The sequence below is a fragment of the Pelecanus crispus genome, chromosome 11, assembly GCF_030463565.1.
Source record: "Pelecanus crispus isolate bPelCri1 chromosome 11, bPelCri1.pri, whole genome shotgun sequence".
In the NCBI taxonomy this organism is placed as follows: Eukaryota; Metazoa; Chordata; class Aves; order Pelecaniformes; family Pelecanidae; genus Pelecanus; species Pelecanus crispus.
In genome coordinates this window covers 32,933,346-32,954,799 of record NC_134653.1, presented here as the reverse complement: position 1 = coordinate 32,954,799, position 21,454 = coordinate 32,933,346, and the positions used below count along the sequence as shown (strand labels likewise).

Sequence of the window (21,454 nt, the reverse complement as noted above, 5' to 3'; positions counted from 1 at the left end):
GTAAATACACATACTCCTGTTAAGTGACTTGTGCACAGTCAAAACGTTTACATTCTTTCAAGGCAAATGCATTCAGATACTAGAATGGCCATATCCTCTTCCTTGTACAGTATTAGCAGCAACTTTTTGTCTTCTCTGTGTTGCTTGCTACCAGAGCAAGCCTCCCTGTGTCCCTCCACTTTTCTTTCTGAAATGCAGGCCAACATCAGAGAAATCTGCCCTTTGGAATGGCAAGACTGCAACATTCTTCATTTGCACAGAAAGGTGTTGCTGAAAAGTAAAGGGAAAACCACTCCTTTCACTCAAAAAATTTTGTTAGCATTTCTGACTGATAAGGAGAACCGTATGGTTCCTCCCCCACCACCACCCTTGCGATAAGACGACCAAATATGTTAGTAGTAATTGTAAAATTAAATGTGTTTAGAAATGGAAAACTGAAGCTTAATCATGGATTTATTGCTAACTAACAACTCCTTTCTTAATAAAAGAACATTGCCATAATCTCGGAGGCTGCCAGCTCTGGTATATCATTGCAAGCAGACCGTAGAGCTAAGAATCAGAGACGGAGAGTTCACATGACTCTGGAGTTGCCGTGGAGCGCAGACAGAGCAATACAGCAGTTTGGTAAATAACGTTTTTGTATCCTTCCCCTAGCATACTCAGTAATACTAACTGAATTTACTGCTAATTCATGGGAAATAAGATTGACTAAGCAAACTCTTAAGGACCCTTCCAATCTCCTTTACCTGTGAACAGAATCAGCTTTCTCTATAGCCATAGCTAATAGTCTTGAAAGTTTTGAAAGAAACCTAGTAAACAAATTTACACTGTAGCATAGGGTATTTTTTCATGTATCAAGTGTCTTTCTGAAAGTTTCCACTGCTCTAGAGTGTTTGTGTGCTACCTTCTATTGGCCTGTATTGCAGCAGAAACTAATTTTCAGCAGGATTAAGTTCTAGCTTTTTTCTTTACTCTTCACAATTCATAGTTTATTAGAAATGTTCAGTAAGTGGAATTTATTTAACATATGTGCTTTTACTTAATTATTCAGGAAGAACTCATAGATCCAACCAAGTGACTGCTCCAGAGTACGTGTTCCTGATTTCTGAATTGGCAGGAGAGCAGAGATTTGCATCTATAGTTGCAAAAAGACTGGAGAGCTTGGTAAGATTGTTTCAAGAAGTCTGATCCTTCATTTGAGAAAAAAACAACTTAGATTTCTTTCTCTTAAAATTCAATTTAATTACAAAGGTGTGTCTTAACAGGGAGCACTTACCCATGGTGACAGACGGGCTACAGAAACTCGTGACCTGAGCAGATTCAATTTTGACAACAAGGTGATGGCTCTATTTCTATTTGAAAGCTCATGCTGTGGTGCTTATTCCACAAATGACCTGTTGAGGAAGGATTTCTTCATCTCCTGTGAAGTGTTTTGCTTCTAACTGTATTACTTTCTGATAGAAGGCCACTTTCTGAGATAGCCAGCAAACATTCTTAATTCTGTTTGCAAAGCCGCGTGGAACCACAAATATGTGTGTAAATTACTTTTCTGCATTTGCTAACTATCCAAGTCTTAAGTAAATGGTATGTGTCTTTTCAGTCCCAACTGAAAGATTAATTGGGCAATTCTAATTAGAAATTAAGACTGGGCTTTTTATATAGTGTAGTTTATAACTGAAAAGGTAATAACCAGTTCCCTCTACTATTGGAGAGAAAAAAGTTTTATTGTGAATTACGACTGCTTGTTAAACCATGTGTGCTTGGGGCTGAGGCACAAACTCTGGATCACGTTGTTAGAGCAGCTTTCTCTTTCTTACACAGTATGGCAGAAATGCTTTAGAGATTGTTATGAAATCCATTGTGAACTTAGACTCCCCAATGGTCTCACCTCCTCCTGATTTTCCTGGAGACTTCTTCAAAGGTAAGTATAATTCACTGGATGTAATAGCTACCTTTTGATCATTCTCCAGTATGCAGAAAATGCAGATAATTTTAGAGCTAGAAAATGTTGTTACTGTTTAGACCGATCAGCTGGCCCAGAGAGGCTCTCACTGTGTGTTATTCCTATGCACAGTGCTTGAATGTTGGAAGTTCACGTATGAAATAAGAGATGTGAACTCTCTCAAGGCATGTTCTGTATCTGTTTGGCCAAAGTATTACATGCAGTTCTTTAACTTCATTTTCCCGTTACCTCGTGCAGTGTCTTGTTCTCCTGGGCTCACGTATAGTGCTATTAGTAGTTTTCCCTGCCTGTGATTCCTGGAAGGGCAGAAGGCAAAGTTCTGTCTTGCTTATTGATGTGCTAAGTAGAAATGGCAAGTAATGTATTTGAGGGGTGTTAGAAGTTTTGGAATTAGCTCCTGAAACAAGATTGCTAAACAAGCTGTTACTTCATTGGTTTATTTTTAGATGGCAAAGCAGCCATGACTTGACTTCTTTCTTTTTCCTAGATGTTCGTCAGGGGTTGATTGGCGTAGGCTTGATAAACGTAGAAGACAGATCTGGAATACTAACGCTTGATAAAGGTATTTGCGTGTTTAGTGTATCTCTAGAGTGTTGCTAGAAATACCATAGATCATGATAGTGGATTCCTAGCAACAGAACTGAAGTTGTAACTATCTAAAAAGAGACTCTTCTGGAGAACTTAAGAATGTTTTCCTCATTTCTGGAAGAATGGATTTAAGCAGTCTTTTTGAGACTCTTTGAATGCTGATTGAGAGCTTGTTGTCATTGAACTTAATCTTTGTTGACCTAATACATGTATTTCTTACTCTTTTTTTAAGATTATAACAATATAGGGAAATTTCTGAATAGAATTCTTGGTATGGAAGTGCATCAGCAGAATGCTTTATTCCAGTACTTTTCTGACACATTAAATGCAGTTATTCAAAATGCTAAAAAGAATGGAAGATACGATATGGGCATCTTGGGTGAGTACATCAATTTCTGAGTACTCTTGTACTTAAGTAAGAAGAGAGAAACAGAATAACTCTATCCTTTCCTTTTAAGATTTGGGCTCTGGGGATGAGAAAGTAAGGAAGGCAGATGTTAAGAAGTTTTTAACTCCCGGATATTCTACCTCTGGACATGTAGAACTATACACAGTAAGTTAATTCTGTATCTTCTTTGTATGAACTAATAAAACCTGCTTGCCAATAAGTTTTTAAAACGTGGCAATCAGCTAAGCATATGCTGAGTGAGGGGAGGTTCCAGGCCTGTCACTGGGCAGCACTGGGTTCTGGGGTTCTTTAGTTCTTATGTCTGTAACTGTTCTAAAGCCTGTTCCCAAGTACCCCTGTATGGCTGTCTTCTAGATCAGTGTGGAGAGAGGAATGTCTTGGGACGAAGCAACTAAGATCTGGGCAGAACAGACGGGTCCAGACGATGGATTTTATTTATCACTACAGGTAAGATTTGTCTCTTGGATTATGTTCAGAGAAGTTTTTTTGGGGGGCTAACCAAATATGCTGTCTCCTGAAAAATTTACTGTTCAAATTTAATTACTGTTAAGTTTCACAAAATGCTTTCAATCTTATGTTAAAATTCATGTTACGTTTGCTTCCAGTGCTGAGTATGAAGCACTCCTTTTTAGCTGCTCAGGATATTTTCTGATAGGAATGTGAACCCAAATTAATAGCTCTTATTTAAATGTGCATCAATAAGCCAGATGCTTTCACTGTAAGGAAAAGTTGTGAGGCTGATGTAGATGAATGGTACTGTCTTCTAAAGGTGTCCTTATTACTGGTTGTCTTACTGCACATACACATACACTATGACTCTGTGAAGAGCACAATATGGAATCACTTAAGATAGATACTGTCAGCATGTTTAAACTTACGAAGTTTTTGGTTTGTCTTTCTTTTCCAGATAAGAAATAACAAGAAAACGGCTATTCTAGTAAAAGAAGTGAATCCTAAAAAGAAGCTTTTTTTAGTATACAGACCAAATACTGGGAAACAACTCAAACTAGAAACATGTGCAGACCTGAAAAAGAAATATAAGAAGGTAACCATTAAAATTATGCTAGTTTTAAACTTGGAAAAAAATTGAAAAGAAATACAAGGACTTTCTTTTTCTCGTATTTGTGTATAATTCTGGCAAGGAAAAGAACTAGGCTTATTTTTCCAGAGCAGAGCTTCTATTTGGGTTTTTTTAAGCAGGTCTACATGGCTTCTGCATTCCAATGTCTAAAGCTTTCTGAATATAAATAATCTGGTGTAATATAAAATGAAGTTTTTTAGGGTTGAGCAAGGAAAAGTCTTGCTTCTACATAAGGTGTACAAACATGCTTTTAAGCAGCTATGTACAATGTATTCTAAGCAACGATTCTGAAGCTCTAGCTGTTTGCTGATGATGTTTTAAATACTGTAATGGATTATTTTGTTTAGAGGCTGGTAGGATACCTAACACTTCTCTTAAACAATTTTATAGTGTTGAATTTGTGAAAACTTGAGGAAACCCTGAGAATCGGGTTGATGATTGGGAAAGCTCTGAGATTCTGCCATTCTCGTTACTGACACTCTGCTATGTTCAAGCATTTTGCTCACCCTTTGAGATGGCACTTCCATTGAATAGCCTGTAATTTCAGGCTAATGTACCTCTCTTCACTATGAGAATGTTGGTGCTCCCTCTTTTCTCATAGTAATGACCAAATTGCTTTTGTTCTATGCAAGTCTTGATGTGTTTTACTTCATTATTATTCCCACTTTGACTTTTCCAGGTACCTTCCGAAGATGCTCTGCCACACTGGTTAGAGCAGTACAATTCTTCTGCGGATACCTGCACCCATGCTTATTGGTTAGTATTTGTATGCATGTAGATGCTTTAATTTAAACTGTTTATGTAAACTGGTTTATCAGTAGTCTGTTCTTCTGTTACTCATGTGAAATCTTCTGGTTTTTTCTTGCTTAAGAAAAATTGTCCCATGACCAGTCAAATGACCCAACCTTTGAGTGGAAACGTGAAGCTTTGCGCTTGCCCTTAAAAGTCCTAATATATTAGATGAATGCTAATATGTTAACTGCACTCCAGTAGAAGTATAATGACTCAGGAGTAGCTTGTGCTTTAAGTTTCTTGATCTATTATTGTGGTAGCATAGTGCAGATGTTATTTGGGAGGAAAAATATTTATACCTCATGTAGAGATGAGATAGATGTCAGAAACAGCTGTCCTTGTGCTACCTCTTCTAACAGTGTGTCTGAACTCAGCAGCTAATGTCTTAATTCCTGAGGAACAGCATAACTGGCAGAAGTTTCAGATTAATATTGGAACTTCTGAAATACACCAATCAGATACCAGTTTCATATGTGACAAATCAGGTTCTCGGGTGATCTAAACGAGTGGAATCTTTGTCTTAAAGCTGTCTGTCCATTTTGAAGATCCGGTCCTAAATAGGCCAGCGCTTCTCAAAGCTTTACCATTAGAGGCATGCTGTGGATAAAGTATCCTCCCCTTACTGCGTACTTGCAGCCCTTGCTCAGCTCTGAATACGTGTCAAATAACTTCAAGTCTTGGTTTTAATTGGATTGGACACATTGGTTTGCAGAATTCTTTTGATAACTTTTTTTCTCTCCTGCTGCAGGAGAGGCAACTGTAAGAAGGCAGGCTTAGGATTAGTTTGTGAAGTGGGACTCCGCTGTCGAACTTACTATGTCTTGTGTGGTTCAGTATTGAGCGTCTGGACAAAAGTAGAAGGCGTTCTAGCCTCTGTGAGTGGTACAAATGTGAAAATGCAAATAGTTCGTCTGAGAACAGAAGATGGGCAGAGGATCGTAGGTAAGTGGCTTGTCTGCTCCTTTATTTCCATCTTGGAGTAGAAGGAAGTTGTAACGTTATAAGTCACTCTGTGCTGAGAGTCATGTAGGAGACTTCAAAAAGATGCTTAGAAGAGAAAAGGCTGATCAGTGTGTATGTTGGGGAGCAGTTAGAAGTACAGCTGTTGAAATCTGTATTTGTAGTACAAATGCTGTTTTGAGTCAGGTTAAAGAAGGAAGACCTTTTTTTCAGCCAGGCTTTGGAACACTTATTCTCTCAGTTCTTTTGATTTACTAGGACCAAACCAGTCATATTCAGCCTGTTCCAGCCAACCTACCTTTGAAACCATAAGGGCTCCACTTTTTTTCCCCCACTTCTGGCAAAGGATAGTAAGCCCTTAAAATGCTTGTTCTCATGGTTTTTGAGGATGTGTAATCAATAGTTTAGAATGACTTCAAGACTATTGTAATTTCTTGTGGCTAAACCTCTTAGTGAAGCCCTCATAGCAGGTACCTCAGAGGCTGCAATCTCCCTTTTTTTTTTTAAGTGGACTTCCTGTGGATATGCGATATCATGGCAGCTCCTACTCCAGTTACAGTTTTCTAAGATGTTGAAACTAGGTTTTTCACGTTTAAACTTTGGTGGTGGTGTAACTTCTGTGAGACTAGAAAAGCAAAACCAGCTGACTTCTCATTTTATGTGCTAGCGGGTAACAAAAGAACAAAATGTGCCTTCAGGGTCAGAATGGCAACTTCTTTCTGCTGCTTCGTGACCTAAAGGCTCTAGTGACTTCTGAAGAGAAAACTCTTATTGAGAAGCAGAACTTGTAGCTGTGCTTGATTAGACTTGACGTTGGGAATGGTCACTGTTGACTGTTGCATAGATTAAATAGTGGAATCATCAGCCTGAGGTTTTAATGAACAAATTGTTTGCGTGCTCATGAAACAATTGATTTGTTGGCTATTTTCAGGTTTGATCATTCCTGCAAATTGTGTATCGCCCCTTGTAAACCTCCTGTCAACGTCAGACCAGTCTCAACAGCTTGCAGTACAACAGCAGCAGATATGGCAGCAGCATCACCCGCAAAGCATCACCAATTTCAACAATGCGTAAGAGGACAAACTACAGGTGTTGACTTTGGTGTTTGAGGAAAAGGCTGTAAAAGCATATCACTTGCATAAAAATCAGGGACAGATTCCAAAGAATATAACTTTTTCAGTTCAGTTGTGTGCTCTCAAATACTTTGGGAATAAAGAGATCTAAAAAGGTTGGTAGAACTGAAAGCCAGCAGTTGTTCATGGTGGTGCATCTGTCTTTCCTTATGCTCTCTGTAGTGCTTCCTGTTTGCTTTTACTTTTGGCCTTTTAAGCTACAAACCACAATTTGTTTGAAAATGCTTGAAAATCCCCAAGCAGGCTTTATTTTTAACTTGTCACACAGTGCTCAGGGTTTAACGCAGTGCATCAATGCCATTGCTGTGGGAGATATCCTTGAATGCATGTATTGAGTATATATATATAAAATATATATTGGGTTTTTCTCTTCAATTTATGAGTTCATAAAAGCATGAAACCTAGAGGTTGCACATCATGCATTCGGGTTCCTTCCCAGTTTCTGTTTGACAGTGCATGTCTTTGGAAACGGGCGTGGACAGGATAAACACACGAGACAAGAATTCAGAGAGAAACACAATCTTAGTTGTACAGCATTGGTTATTGCATTTTTATAGTGTTTATACCCAGGTGTTGCATTTTTTTCTGGTTCTCTCCTGGGGGTTATATATTTGAGTCTACAACATGTTCTTTTTGTGATAAACATCTTAAATTAAAATTAGTTCATTTTTAATGTATTAATGGTATTCCTAATGTGTACTGCAAAGATGGCTGGATGCCTATTTTCCTTAAATTGAAGCATTTCCTTAATCCGAGGTGGTTACGGAAACTTAAGTGCAAATTCACTTCCATCTCGCATACAATCTTCTATTTTTTACTTCATTAATGTAATTTAATTTGTCACTTGTAAGATGAAACCTTACTTGAGCTGTAAATTAGAGAATGGGAAACACTTGAGGGTTCCGCTGTATGTGCTGTTTCTGTTACCCAGTAACTTGAATACTGTTTAATATGTTGTAAGACATTGTAGAGTTTATCTGGAGCTGTTTAAAAGAAATTGTAATGTACAAATGTGAATAGTCACTTATCTATAATATGGGTAAGTTTTGTTTTGCCTATAATAGTAGATGTTTATAAGAAAGTGAAGGACAATGTTTGTCATTTCTTGCTTGCACAGGTTGCACTATTGAAAAATTGAGATTGTATAAACCTGTCCAAAAAAACTACAAGATAATGATCTTGTAGATGTCAAATAAAAGTTATTGTACTAACAAGAAGTGGAGTCTTGTTTAGGCAATCACTGTATTCCAAAAAAACTAACAAGTCTGTACAATTGGAATTCGACAGGACTCGGCATGTTCCAGTCTGCTTTAACCAGGCTTCTGTCTTGCAGTCCAACTCTTTCAGTTGAACTCATTAATGAGGCAAGAAGTAAACTGTGTTTAAACCTTGATGCACATTTTAAGCAAGGTTCACCTGACAGGTTTAGAGCAGCAATCCACTGCAGCGCATGTCACTTCTGCGAGCACTCAGAGAGCCAGATTCAAGTGTCATAAAGAGTTTTTCCCTAAGTAATGGGGCCAGAAGTTCCACAACTTCAGGCTGAAGCGAGCTCCCTTATGTGAAATACTTTGCTTGAGGTTCTGTTAACGCTGCCTGCGCTGGCACCTCGGTGCGGTAACAGAGCACATGCTTGTCGGGGGGGGAAGTCTGCCTGCCCTCCTAAGCTCCCAGTCTGACACAGTCGAGGGGCTGAATCCCCTGCACATGCTTGTGACTAACTGGAAATAGAGATCTAGAGTCAATCGGCGTGCTCCTTATTGCTGTAGCCCCTGCTACATCTCTGTAGAGTACTTGTAATGCAGGTGGTAGGCGTGTTGGGAGGTTTTTAATACTCTTGTAGTAAAGGGAAGCTTGCCCAAGTGCTGTGGTACCAGTAGGAGCTGATTACGCCCTGGAAAACTGTAGACCACAGACAGGGTGTGGGGGAGGATGTTCATGTGCTCCGTACCCACCATTAGATGTATTTGGCATTCATTCCAGGAAAAGCAATGGGATTTTGAGATGTATGTTGACAGATTACTATTGCAGCAGATAGCGAACCAAATTGCTAGTAACAGCAAGCTGTGTGTGGACTTTGCTGGGTTTTTTTCTTTTTTAATTATTATTTCATGTAGAAACTTCTGCCATCTGAGATGGTAACATAATATTTTAGATCTTAATCCTCAGTAAGATGGTTCTGAAAGTGGTAGGTTCACAAATAGTGATTTTTTTTTTTTTGTATAAACAAGTCATTCTTTAAATACACTTCAGTTCCTAAGTGCTCTTCTCAGCCTGTTGTGCTAACTTTGGTTGCTGGGATGAGCAAATATTGAATTGGATACTCTGCATTGATAACCAAGCCGCAGTACTTTATTTTGGGAGTTCATAGCATGTGCTGTTCACTCACACCCTCTTAAACTTCTCATGGACTTGTGTCTCCTGGAGGGGAAAAAACCTGACAGTGTTTCTAAGATCCAGAAGAACTGTTCCCATTCCAGGAATCCATTCCCTCGCTTGCTTTCCTTTGCCTGCTCTCTGCTACGTGCCATCATCGATGCCTTGGCTTTGTCATTCAGTTACTAACACATCTGCATCCACAGCTCTGGAGCATTAGAACATCTTCAAGGTTAACATCAAAAAAAAAAATTAGCCTTCAAGCTACAGAAACATTTTTCTCTCTTGAAAATTTGTGCTCGGTGGTTCGGGTGTGGTTTTTTTTGGTAGTAGTTTGTTCCTTGCATGAGCTGCTGATAAAGCTTGGGGGAGAAAAGGAACATAAATAGCACTGTGGATGGGATAAGGAACAGCCATGCGGCTGCGGTATCCTCTTGCGGCACTGCCTGTAACACAAACATCCTCACAGGGAGGGGGAAGAGAGACCAATTGTCATGTCATATAAATTCCCAGGCTAGGCAGGAACGGTTTCTGTATTTTTTGTATTTGTGGGGCATTGATCTGCTTCATACAAATGGCCATCTGAAATGGATATAAAATTTATGAAGGATAGATGTCTCTGGTAACGGGGGCAAAGCTAAAAGTAAAATGGTAGTGGTTTCTATACCACGAGAGTTTTGGAAGCATGCTGTAGAAGGGGAAGATACATATTAAAGTTGGCTTGGGAATTGAAGGGATAAAATTTGGGGTTTTCTTATTTAAACTGTCCCTTGACAGCAACTGAATTTTGACTTGTTAACTAGTTTCATACTTAAGATATGTCTGACACAGTAAATGCAATTGTAACCCACTAAACCCCCCCTCTGCACAGCAAGTTTTCAATATTTTTTTTCTAATCGCTGTATGGTCCGTTGGGATCACACACATCTTGTAAGGACTTAAAGTTCCCCAAAGATGCTAGTTGTCTAGTCAGTGTGTAGTATTTCCTTTGTAAATGAAGCAAGCTCTGCAACCTGTAAACATTTGTCAAGTGAATTATCAAGGGGTTTTTGTATTTTTCTTTTGCGTTTGGAATAAGCTTCATTCAGATTCCATTGCAGTCTGTACATATATAGAAAGAGTATGTATGTATATAGAGATGTTAAAGGCTACTGAATTATTGAATGTAAATAACTCTTGTTTTACTTTGTGGTTTTTTTTTTCTTCATGACCTTCCCAAGATGTATTCCTATTTTCTCAACCTGCCAAACAGGCAGTTCGTGTGTACTTTGAAATATATATAGCATATATAAAACTTCCAAGGGATGTGTGCGTACATTGTAGATGTTATATGTTGTCATCATTTTTTTCAAAACTATCAATTGTCTGTCTTCCATGATCCCTTTGATGCTACGTGGTTTTATTCTATATTTTTAGTGTACAATGCATTTTCTTGAGAGAAATTGATTCCCAATGTCTTTCAGTGACTGGTACTATTCACTTCTTGGTGCCTGTATCAGAGAAACAAGTATTTGAATTTTCATGTAGTTTGTTTTCTTTAGTCTTCAGCACGTTTCAGATCTTAAGCTTTTATCCTAGATAAGTTTCCATTTTCTTCCACTTACTAGTATCTCCAATTGTGCATTCAGTGAGCTCCTACAATACAAGTTCTGGAATTACATGCATCAGCAATAGGACCTGCCCACTGTCCTAACCTGTAAAAGTATGATTACTGTGTTCATATTAAATGTTAACTGTCTTAAAAGCACTCTAGAAAGGCGGGTAGTTTGAGAGTAGAAAAGATGCATCTGTTGTAGAGTATTTCCTGGGGAAGTTTCAAGCTTCATGTAATGTCTAAATGTGCAAAACGGAGGTACCGAAGCTTTCTTACCTTTGAAAAAATGGTGCATATTTTTAATTGCCAGATAACAATACATATATTTATATCAAAGTTAAGAGATTAATGAGAAGTCCTTTGCATTGCCTGTCTCTTATTTAGCCCTTAAGCTTCCAGCAGTTGTCACCCAGGCTTTGCCCTTCTCCTCTTGCTGGGAAGGATGGTGTCTGTGCAGTTGTTTCCTGAATTAAGTGGTTTGCAAAGTCCGTTGACTGGAGAGTCATTGCAAGAAGCGTCCGGCTGCAAATAGCAACAAAATACTTCTGGTAGTTTCCGCGGTCAATACAAGCTTTAACAATGAATGTGGAGAAATAACGGGGGGGAGTTTGTCATGTACTGGCAGCTGCAGCGTATGGTTCCATGTCATGGGCTCTCATGGTAAAGACTGACGAAGTTGGCAGAAGTAATAAAAGTAATGCAACCACAAACATGCCTGAGTGCAGAATGAGACATGGGAAACCTCGAGGGCTGACGCTTCAGCCGAGAGCAGCGCTGGCCTCATTTGCTGCTTAGGTTGTATATTGAGTTTGAGAAGCACTAACTCTTTTTAAGGAGAAAAACATGAAGGAGGGAAGAAAAGACTGGAAATACCAGTGTTTCTCAGCCACAATTACAACTGCTGAGGGCAGATTGCCTCTAAAAGCTTACGCTAAAAGAGTGAGAAGTAAAAACCTAGCAAGAACTTACTTGATTTTGATGTGCTTTGCTGTTTCTTAATTGGTCCGAAAGAATTTCTGAGTGGACAAAGTTTGAGGCAGAAATAAGATTCAAGAATAGGAATTAAGCTGAAGCCAAAACTCACGTAAGGAATTTTTTGCCTGCTGTGTCGTGAACCGATGCCACAGGTTTTTGTAGAACTGCACGCCACATGTGTAAGGATGCTGACGGTTCTTTCCAGAAGACAGACGTCTGTGCTGAGAGGACAGACCGAAAGTAATGGATCTGGTGCATGTCAGCAGGCAGCTTAACTAATGTAGAAACACATTTGGATTTAAGCAATGTGTTTTGTTTATAAAGTCCTGCAGTGCTTAAATACCTGAATCAACACGTGTTAAGTTTTATTTTGTAAGAACTAGGTTGAGCTAGTGTTTCTGAACCTAGCTGTGCTTAGGGCATAACTGTAATGAGACAGGTCACCTGTGCAAGAGTGGTTTTCCTACGCCTGATTTGCACCGGGAAGGACAGAGACACATTTCTGCTGATGTTTCTGATTACATACATATTTATCTATCTACTTTCTAATTTGGAGAGGATAACCAGTAAAATGCCAGGTTCATTGCGGGTGCATCATGGCATTTTTATTTGCCAAGTCATTTGACTTGTTTTTCAGTCATCAACATAAAGTCCCATGGCCTACCGAATTTTATTTGAGGTGGGTGCTCACTGCCTCAGCACCTTCCAGCAATCCTCCGGAGGGGCTGCACCGCACCCCTGCAATAACGTTTGCTGTGAGACTACCTCTGCACAAAGGATATGCTATTTTTTTTAAAGTAGGACTTCGCTGTTAGTACTCTTCAGTCTACATCTTTAATAGTCTAAAGTGACAGAATTCCAAAGGCGCATAACACTGAAGAAGAATTGTACGTGTTCTTTTTATTGCCTGCCCCAATCAGAAATGTTTGCCAACCTTAAAAGACTTCGTCCTCCCTCGCAGTATCGCGCTGCGTGTCCCTGCGTTCTCCATGTGAGCAGACAATAGCTGTGCGGCCAACTGTCCTCATGCAAAGTGGCAGAACTTCAAGTGCCCGGCAGTAAAATATTACAGCAATGTTTACAAAGATTTATACTCACAAAAATGACAAACTGTGGAACGTGATGAATTCTGTATTGAGTTTTTTTTTTTTTTTTTTTTTTTTGTAAAAAGAAAAGTTAAATAAATTAAACTGACTACTACTTCGGGTTTTTTTTCCCCCACACTTTAATTTTCTGTTGTGGAGCTTACCCACATAGGTTGTTTATACTGCAACGCCTTTCAGCGGTGCTTCTGCATACATTAAACATACTCATTGTTGCTCCATTTCAGGATCCTTCAGACTAGAAGAAGTCATGTTGTACTAATCCAAACATCTTTTCTTTCAATCCATTTAAATACCTGGCACTTACTGTGGTTAATGTCACTGGTTAATTAAACTGGCTTCATGGGTAGTTAAGAGCAGATTCACAACATTCTTTGAATGCTAACTGTAATGATCTTAAAAACAGGAGGAGAGTTTATAAAAACTGTGTCAAGATTGGAAAGTATCAACTTCTTCATATTCTACACATAGCACGCAAGTGTCTTTCCTTTGTCTAAAGAGCTACTTTGGGATAAACAGGCTAATGTAATCTTATTTTTGTGAATCATTTTATATTGACTTTTATCCTCATTTTCCCCAAATCTGGAAAGATGATGATGCCAAGTTCTCAGCAATAAATGAAGATGCCCAAACCTCAGAATTTAATTATTCATTTTCATAAAGCAGTAGACTTTGTTCCGTAAGCAAGGGAGAAATGTCTTAAGAGAGGTTTTGGTTGGCTTTTTTCCAGTGTGTAAATAAGACACCTTAAAAATGCCAGAGCAGCAGCTCGTGAGCTGACAGCTTCTACCTTTGGAAGTCCAAGTCTGGTTTATATGTTCCTTCCTTCCACATTTATAAGCTGGAAGAACTGACTGTGCCTGCTAAATATACAATGAATTGCAGGGCATGAAACAGAGATCTGTATCAGCTTAGCCAGAGTGACTAAGTTAAATCATAAACCAGGGTGCAAGTGATTTAATTACTCCTGGGTAAGATCTCCCCCGAAGTTACTTGGAGTGAATAAAAACGTAGATGTGAACAATGAAACGGCGAAGACGAGCCTGCAGCTGGTCTCTGCAGACTGACCGCAGCGTTACGCTCTCCGTGCAGGAGAACCGGGCTTTGGGAGCGGGCAGCGCTGCTTTGTGCAGGCAGCACTCGGCATCGGGACTTTCCTGGCCACAGCTCCTGCCTGCTTTTGTGAGGGGCCCCCCGATTTTCCAATCCCCAGCTTAGGCTTTGGAGCTGTAAGGTGGCTGCTGAGCCACGTGTGTCCCGCTGGCCCTTTGCTGCTTTCCACGGCGGACTTGAGCAAAACACGGGTGTTTCCTCCCTTCCCTGGCAAGACAAAAGCATGTCCCAGGCCTGCGTGCTCCTGGGGAGGGTGCCACAGCCTGGCCTGCCCTCCTGAAAGCCCTTTTGGGCAGGGGGGACCACACTTCAGGGCCTCCGGGGCTCTGCCTTTGGCTTGTGTCTCAGCCGCGCTGTGTTCGATCGCTGGCAAGTCTCGGCTTCAGACTGCACAATTTAAATTACAGACGACGCTATCTCCTGTGACGAGCGTCTGCCAAGGCTGTAAATCCTTCACATCCGGGATTGTCCCTCCCTGTCTGCGTGCACACGTAGAGACCCCTGGATGGGGTCGGCGCAGCGGCTGCCAGGATGCAGCGTCCGCTGGGGCGGCTGGCTGGCCACCGGCTCCGTGGGGAAGACCCACGGCGTGTCTGCTCCAGAGAGACTCGGGGGGACCCTGTGGCCTCCCCTCTTTGCTTTTGTGAGGGGCGAAGAAGGGGTTCGTAGGCGGTTATTACAGGGCAGTAGGCTGCTGCTCTCACTCTTCAGGTAGATGTTTAGGCAGTTTGATTATTTGGCTGCCTAAAAATACTTGGCATTTCCAAGCCGTAACGCCGTGGGCATCACCCCGTCCTACTGCCTCGGCCGGGAGAGTGAAATCCAGCAATCGGCACTGCAAGACTCCACATCCACGCACTCATGGAGCTGGGCACAGAGGCTTTTCCACCAGCGATCCTTGTACGCAGACACCAGCTTAGCAAGAGACGTCTTCAGGGCTCTCGCTTGGGCATCAAGGGGTGTCCTGGGGCAGGAGCTCAGCAGATGTGTTAAACTCGTCCTGGCAAAAGCTGTGTCTGAGGCTCTGGCCTGGGCAGGGGAAGGCAGCGCTGTGCCCAGCAGTGTCAGCCGGGGCCGTACGGTGCCGGACCGGAGACCACCCAGGAGCCGCCCTGCCACGCACCGCACTCTGTGAGACTGCGCTGCTCTGTCGCCGCAACTTACCCCCTCGTTTTCCTCCTTCCCCCCTCTCTCTGCTCTCTCCTCTTCTCCCCCCAGTTGTTGTGAAGCTCCACATTCCTTTCCTCACAGTCATTTCCATTTTCCAGCCCTGGGCTTTGCTTCCACGCTCTCCTCCACTTCCTTTGCTCAAATGACCAGTAACAAAACAAACAGGGATGCTCCCATCAGGCTTTACAGTTGGTGTCGCAGTAAGGCTACGAGGGACAGAGGTGTTTTGTGCCTCTTACTTGTTTCAGGAATATGTCACTGGCCTGGTGACACTCGGTTTGCACTTGAAAGGTCTTCTGTGAGGCTTAACCCCTATGTGTCCCTCCAAACGGTAATTAGGTTCTGCGGCCATCGCAGGCCTCACGTGGATGCTTATTTCACACGGATGCAATTTGATTGGGGCATTTGGGTGTTTGACACCAGCCCGCGTACGGGAAGCACTTTGGGTGAGCCAGCGCTTGGCTTTGCTGCGGATTCCTCAGCTCCCGGGCGCAGAGCAGGTTCAGGAGCTTTCCCAGGCAGGGCTGGGATGAAAGCAAGTCTCCAAGCCTCCTCTGCCCCAGCCAAAGGGTGGGGTATCGCCTGCCCCGGGGCCCGCAGCCGCACAGGGCGGGAGGCAGAGGCAGGGCAGGGCCCCACGGTGCCAGCTCACTGCGCCCTGGGCCGGGCCGCCCTCCTTGGCACGGCCTTCAAGGGCGCAGGAGTGGCAGGGGAGCGAGAGTCCAGCCCGCCGGGCAAGAAGGGAGAGTCCTTCCAGGCAAACCGAAGGAATCGGGCAGGGCGGAGCGCTCGTTTGTCTGGAAAGACGATGCAGGGAAGCCCTGTAACGTGGGGATAACGCAATAATCCGTCCCTGCAAGCAACAGCAAGGAAGGAAGAGCCCCTTGGCTCGAGCCCCCGGCCAGGCAGCCCGCCTGGCTTCACCCGGCGCTCGGCTGGGCAGGGAGGGCTCTGCTGCTGGCTGAGGGGGGCTCGGTAGTTTTATTTGCCTGTTCTTAACAACCAAAACGAAGCCGTTTCCTTTCTGCTCTTATTTTCTTTGCTGGTTTTCATTGGAATCTGGGCTGGTTTTGATATTGGTGCCTGGTGCTTGTTTGCCTGGCAAACTGCGAAGAGGAAAACTCTCATTAGAGAGATTCCAGGCCTGTGCTTTTGTGGCTGAGGGCTTGGAAACTTCTCATTCCCGCTCTGTGGTCCTCCAGGGAGACCTCCAGCCGGAGCAGGAGAGAGCAGGCTTGCTACTCACACCATCTCGAAGGTAAACCCAGAGTAGCATTAAGGCCTCTTTCTCTTAAACATTTCCAGTCACTTCCGACAGCTTTACAGGTGCTGTTTGCTTTTTCTCCTTCTGGTACATGCCATCTCTAAGGCAGAACGTTCCCCCTCAAAGATGGAACGAGCCTGGAATCGGCTCCTCAGCCCATAGGGCAGCACCCGCGCGGCGATGCTGAGCAGCTGTCTGCCTGGCAGGGCTGTTCCACTTGGCAGCCAGACAAAGGACTCAGGAGTAGGAGGAAAACAAGGCTGGGAGGGAAAGTCGCTCCAGATAATATGGCATCTGGCCTGGGAGGAACCATCTGAAAGTGGGGAGCAGGGCTAGGCTGGGAAAAAAAGTTTGGGAGAATTTAAGGGGAGAGCCTGTCCGGAATAGGCATCCAAACTTCGATCCGAAATTGTTGCAAGCCTGTCTGCTGACGTGGGCCAGGCGCTGGGAGAGGATTTCCTGGGGCCTGGCTCACGGCTGCTGCCGCAGCGCTTTTGGCTTTGGCACTCTGTATCACAGCCCCCCTTGCAGAGGGTCTCAGGGGGCCGTTTCCTGCGGCGGGGGAGCAACCCAGAGCTTCCAGGCGTATTTTGAGGTGTGAGAAGAAAAGGCAACAGGGTAGAGCTGGGGAATCTTGTCTTTCCGTTCAGGATTGGGTGCTGCTTGTGCGTTTTGGTGAGGATGAGGCAGTAAGTAGCAAACATCAGCCAAAAAGCAGATCGCAGTGGAGGGACACCAAGGGCTGTCAGCTTTCTCTAGGGAGCAAAAAGAGCAGATGGAAACCTTGTACCATGGGCAGGAAGCGGTTGTAGGGAACAGAGACAGGAATGTAAGGAGCTGTAGCGAGGCGGTTAAGAAGGCAGCCACAATGGTGCCAAAAAGGATAAAATGCACAATTTTCCCTCTGTGCCAGTGCCCCAGACAGCCCCAGGAGCATGCAAGATGTCCCTGGAGCAGGGCCTGGGGAAGGAGGTGTTCTGCATGGGGAGGTGCTGGCTCATCACAATTACAGTAAGAAAGGCACTCAGCTCTGTAAAGTATCTTTTAAAATGCCATTTGTTAGAGCTGACACTCACTTGCCTCTGCCACACTTGCCTCTACCACTTGTGCTCTTCAAAGAGGTTAAGCCTGCCTTCACTCAGGACTTAAAAAGCTTAATTTTCAGCCTAGGCCTATCAGAGCCTTTTCACTTCATTGTGGATGATCGTTTCAGTTTTCACACAAGAGAGCAGTTTGGAGTCTTGCAGATTCAATTAGTGCTCAGAAACTTGTAGGTGCCTCTATGATTATTTTATGTATGATGCTGGATCCCTAGAAACGTGGGGATAAGTATTTAAATATAAACTACCTCCAGAAAAAGGAACAAACTTCCCATCTTTTTCCCCTTGCTGCTACATGGGTCTCTATGGTGGGTTAAGAGGACAGTTAGAACATCCCTGGGTCACTCAATTCATTACACCTGACAACAATTAATTACGTTGAAATTAACGCGCAAATGTAATGTTTTCCACGTCAAAGACATGCCAGGAAAAAACAGGGTCTTGTTGTGCCATCTTTAATTCTTCTCATTGTTGATTTAATCTGAGATGATAAGAAGCAAGCCTAGCTCGCGCTCTCCATTTGCAGGCCTCCAAGAGCGTTTCAGCGTAGCTCTGCAGACACTGATGGCTCTTCAGCTTTATTTCCAGATAAAAGGGGACAAACAAGTTTGTCTTAAAGCATGGCCCAAGGCCCCTAGCTCTACCGCGGAGAACCAGCTGCCAGCGCCTTCCAACATCACGCTCTGCATTCCTCACACCCTTGCCAGAGGGGTATGGCATCCAACCTCGCAGAGCTTTGGGAAGGGAAAACCTCCTTGAGATCAGTCAGAGCTTGGCTAAGCAGGGGCTGGAAGGCTTACTCTGTGGAAACACTGGCTGCTGAGTATTCCCAGTGGTTTGGGAGGAGCAGAGGTGAGAAAGTCAAACCAGGAGAGTGAACAGGGAAAATACAAAGCAAAGAAAAAGAGGAGGGGGACAGGGTGAACATTGCAGATCTTACACACCTGAGAAGAGGTAGCCGTACCTGGAAAATATATCATCTGCGCTTGCAGATGACTGAGGAGACAGGCACCTCTTGCTGTCCATCCTGCCTTGCTGAAAAACATAAGCACACACATTTATTTTCAAGTTACCTCTTAGTGTGGAGAAGGCTTGAAAATGTCACACGTGTGATAAAATGGCTCTGCTGTATTTCCTGCTCTATGATTTGGCCTCTTGGTGATTAAGAACTGCTTCTGCTGTCAGTAAACAAGACTGTGCCATCAGTCTGCAGAGCAGGGACCTGCGGCTTGCTGCAAAGAGCCTGGAGCATGCATGCTGCTAGAACTGTAGTTGTTACACTCGATGCAGGGTTTGCATGTGCAGAGCACAACTCTCAGCGGTGCAAGCCATGCTGGTGACATAACCCAAGTTTAAACTGCAGGCAGCCCCTCCGAGGGAGCTCGAATCTGTGGTCACCCTGCTAAACAGTCAGCCCCAGGCCCAAGCAGGATGGTGGTTTTATTCTTGTGGCCACACCTGGTTCAGAACAACTGAAGTGAATCCACAGAGCACATGGCAGATAGGAAGAACTTGCAGGTACTTCCCACCCGAGCCAACTTCAGTGGTGTCTGCAAAAATATGAGAGGCAGCTGGTAAAGTCAGTTGAAGCTTAGGGAGCATCTGAGGCCAAGCAGTAAGGCTGTCCTTTACCAGGGTCTCGTGTCTGCTACCACTGCTACCTGTGCCCAGAAGTAAAAAAAAAAACCTTGCAGAGCAGACATAAAATACTGAGATGTGGTACTGCTGGGTTCCCGCTTACAGGACAAACAGTCCGGCCCTACAAGCCTGACCATCTCCATCAAGCCTGACCCTCGCAGTTCAGTTCGCTCCAAAGCTCACACTGTCTTGTGCTGACGAAAGGATAATCCTGCCAGGATCGTTTCCTTATCCCTCCTTCCCTCCTGGAATATAGATTTTGAAGCTGTCATTCTAAAACCCAAGCAAAACACAAGGGATCTCGTTCTTCACAGTGTTGCTCTGAGCACAGTTTTGTAGATTTGGTGTAAAGCCGTGAAAAACACAGCAAGCTCGGAACACTCCCATTTCGCACTCACTTGGTGTGACTGTAAACAACCGCGCAGCAATGGAAAATCCCAGAGCCGTGTGCCCCTCGCCTGCAGGACTTCTCTGGCCTTCCAGGAACCAAGAGAAAGGCAGTTATTCACAAATCTGGAAGTGAAGCTTTAGGGATGCAAAGCTCTCACTCACACAGTGCTAGATGCGAGGATTTACCAGTGCAATCTTTCAGGACTCTAATAAAGAATTACACAGTTAAAGCACCACTGTGAAAATATTGTCACCGAGCGTGTAATTCTATGCCTGGGGCTCTCAGGTCCCCTCTCTAACAGACTGGAGCGCAGATCAGTTGTTGGAAGGATAGTCTGTGCCGCTCTGGGCTTCGCCGCCATAGCTGGAGTCGTGCACTTGGACTGGAGCTAAAATACAAAACCGTAACAAGATGACGTTATTTCATCTTGTACCAGTCATCATTTTATTTCATCTGGTACCAGTCATAATTTTTAGATGTTTCTTTCATGCAGTGTGCAGTCGCTAGGGCATGAGCCGGGGCAGGGGTTTCAAAGGCCGGCTCGCTTTTCCCACTCTGCCTCAATTCTCCTTTATGCTGAGGAAATAATCTAATTGCTCCGTGACTATTTTCACGTCTCTGCAATGGAGATGCTACCTGCCTCCCTCTGCAGAGCAGTCCGCAGTGAGAGATACTGCGGGCCTGCATCAGTGTCACTTAAAAGGAATTTGCCCCCGACTTCCAAGGAGCAGGACGAGGCTCTGTGTTTGCCGTCGCCAGTGTTAAGAGCGGTATATCGCCTTGGATAGACGATAATTAGCACGTGCAATAAAATTACCAACTACTACTCCAATCTGAGCGGCTTTTGGTAAGATATACACGTGGGTTGTATCCTGTGGGTCTCAGGCTGAGCTGTGTACCGAAGGAGAGGTTGTCCAGGTCCCAAGCAGTTATATTGGTATAAGTCTGGAGTAATTTCATGATTACAGAGGTGTGTTTGAGATTAATTGACAGAAGGAGCAAACCTGAGTATCATGCAGTGAAAAGGATGAGTTCTGAAGTGGCAGCTGCAGGCTGGATAGGTTCATAATTTAACCTGCAGATTTAGATTTTTTTTTGCCCGTGTAAGTTTTACTGCTGCTTGCAAGCGGAAAATGAGTCAATTATCAACGAGATTCGTATTTATTTTTTAATCCCTTAGAAGGCGCGATCTACATTAACCTTCAACCTTCAAGTGGAGAGATATAGTGGTTTGAAAGAGAAGAAGAAGAAAAAAAAAAAGGCAGATTTTCCCCTGGTGGCATCTGAGGGGGGGGAAAAAAAAATTTATTCTGAAATTATCAACAGGTATTTTCCATAGAAATTAGCGGGGGGAGTCGGGGAATAAATCAGAGGTGAATGCCTGATTTGAGGTGAGGGGGGCGGCGGGAAGGCAGCGACACTTGGGCCACCCTGAAGGACGCGTCAGCCTTTCTCCTCTGACAGGGGCTGCTGGCCGCGGCCCCCCCGCCGCACGGCGCAGGCAGAGCCGATTTAAATGAGAAGTTGTGCCAAAACTTTCCGAAGTTAATTAAAACGCCCCCCCCCCGCCGCCCCCCGCCGCCGCCGGGCTCCCCGCCGCCCGCCCTCCCCTCCCCGCCCGGCTCCTCTCGCGGCGGCGTCCCTGAGGGGAGCTCCATTGTCTGTGAGGGGATGGCCGCGGCACCCCCCGCCGCCGCGCCCCCTCCGCGCCCCCTCCGCGCCGAGGTGCGCGGGGCGCCGGGCCGCCGCGGCGGGTGGCTGCCTCGTCTCCCCCAAAGTTTTTGGATCCGCGTCTCCTCATGAT

At 43.9% G+C, this 21,454-nt stretch overlaps 1 protein-coding gene across 2 annotated transcripts in view; it reads left to right on the top strand.

The window, feature by feature from the left end:
* SBNO1 (strawberry notch homolog 1) overlaps positions 1-12,996 on the top strand; it is a 37,977-nt gene extending 24,981 nt beyond the window's left edge. Inside the window, exons 21-32 of one of the 2 annotated variants that reach the window (XM_075718642.1) lie at positions 489-624; positions 1,052-1,164; positions 1,266-1,337; positions 1,822-1,921; positions 2,451-2,525; positions 2,784-2,930; positions 3,010-3,104; positions 3,315-3,407; positions 3,868-4,005; positions 4,721-4,797; positions 5,582-5,775; positions 6,725-12,996. In XM_075718642.1, the coding sequence (XP_075574757.1) occupies positions 489-624; positions 1,052-1,164; positions 1,266-1,337; positions 1,822-1,921; positions 2,451-2,525; positions 2,784-2,930; positions 3,010-3,104; positions 3,315-3,407; positions 3,868-4,005; positions 4,721-4,797; positions 5,582-5,775; positions 6,725-6,867 (1,383 nt within the window). In that variant the 3' untranslated portion in view covers positions 6,868-12,996. Of the gene's footprint in view, positions 1-488; positions 625-1,051; positions 1,165-1,265; positions 1,338-1,821; positions 1,922-2,450; positions 2,526-2,783; positions 2,931-3,009; positions 3,105-3,290; positions 3,408-3,867; positions 4,006-4,720; positions 4,798-5,581; positions 5,776-6,724 lie in introns of those variants that run through there. The other variant, XM_075718643.1, reaches the window with a different exon arrangement.
* The last annotated feature ends 8,458 nt before the right edge of the window (positions 12,997-21,454 follow it).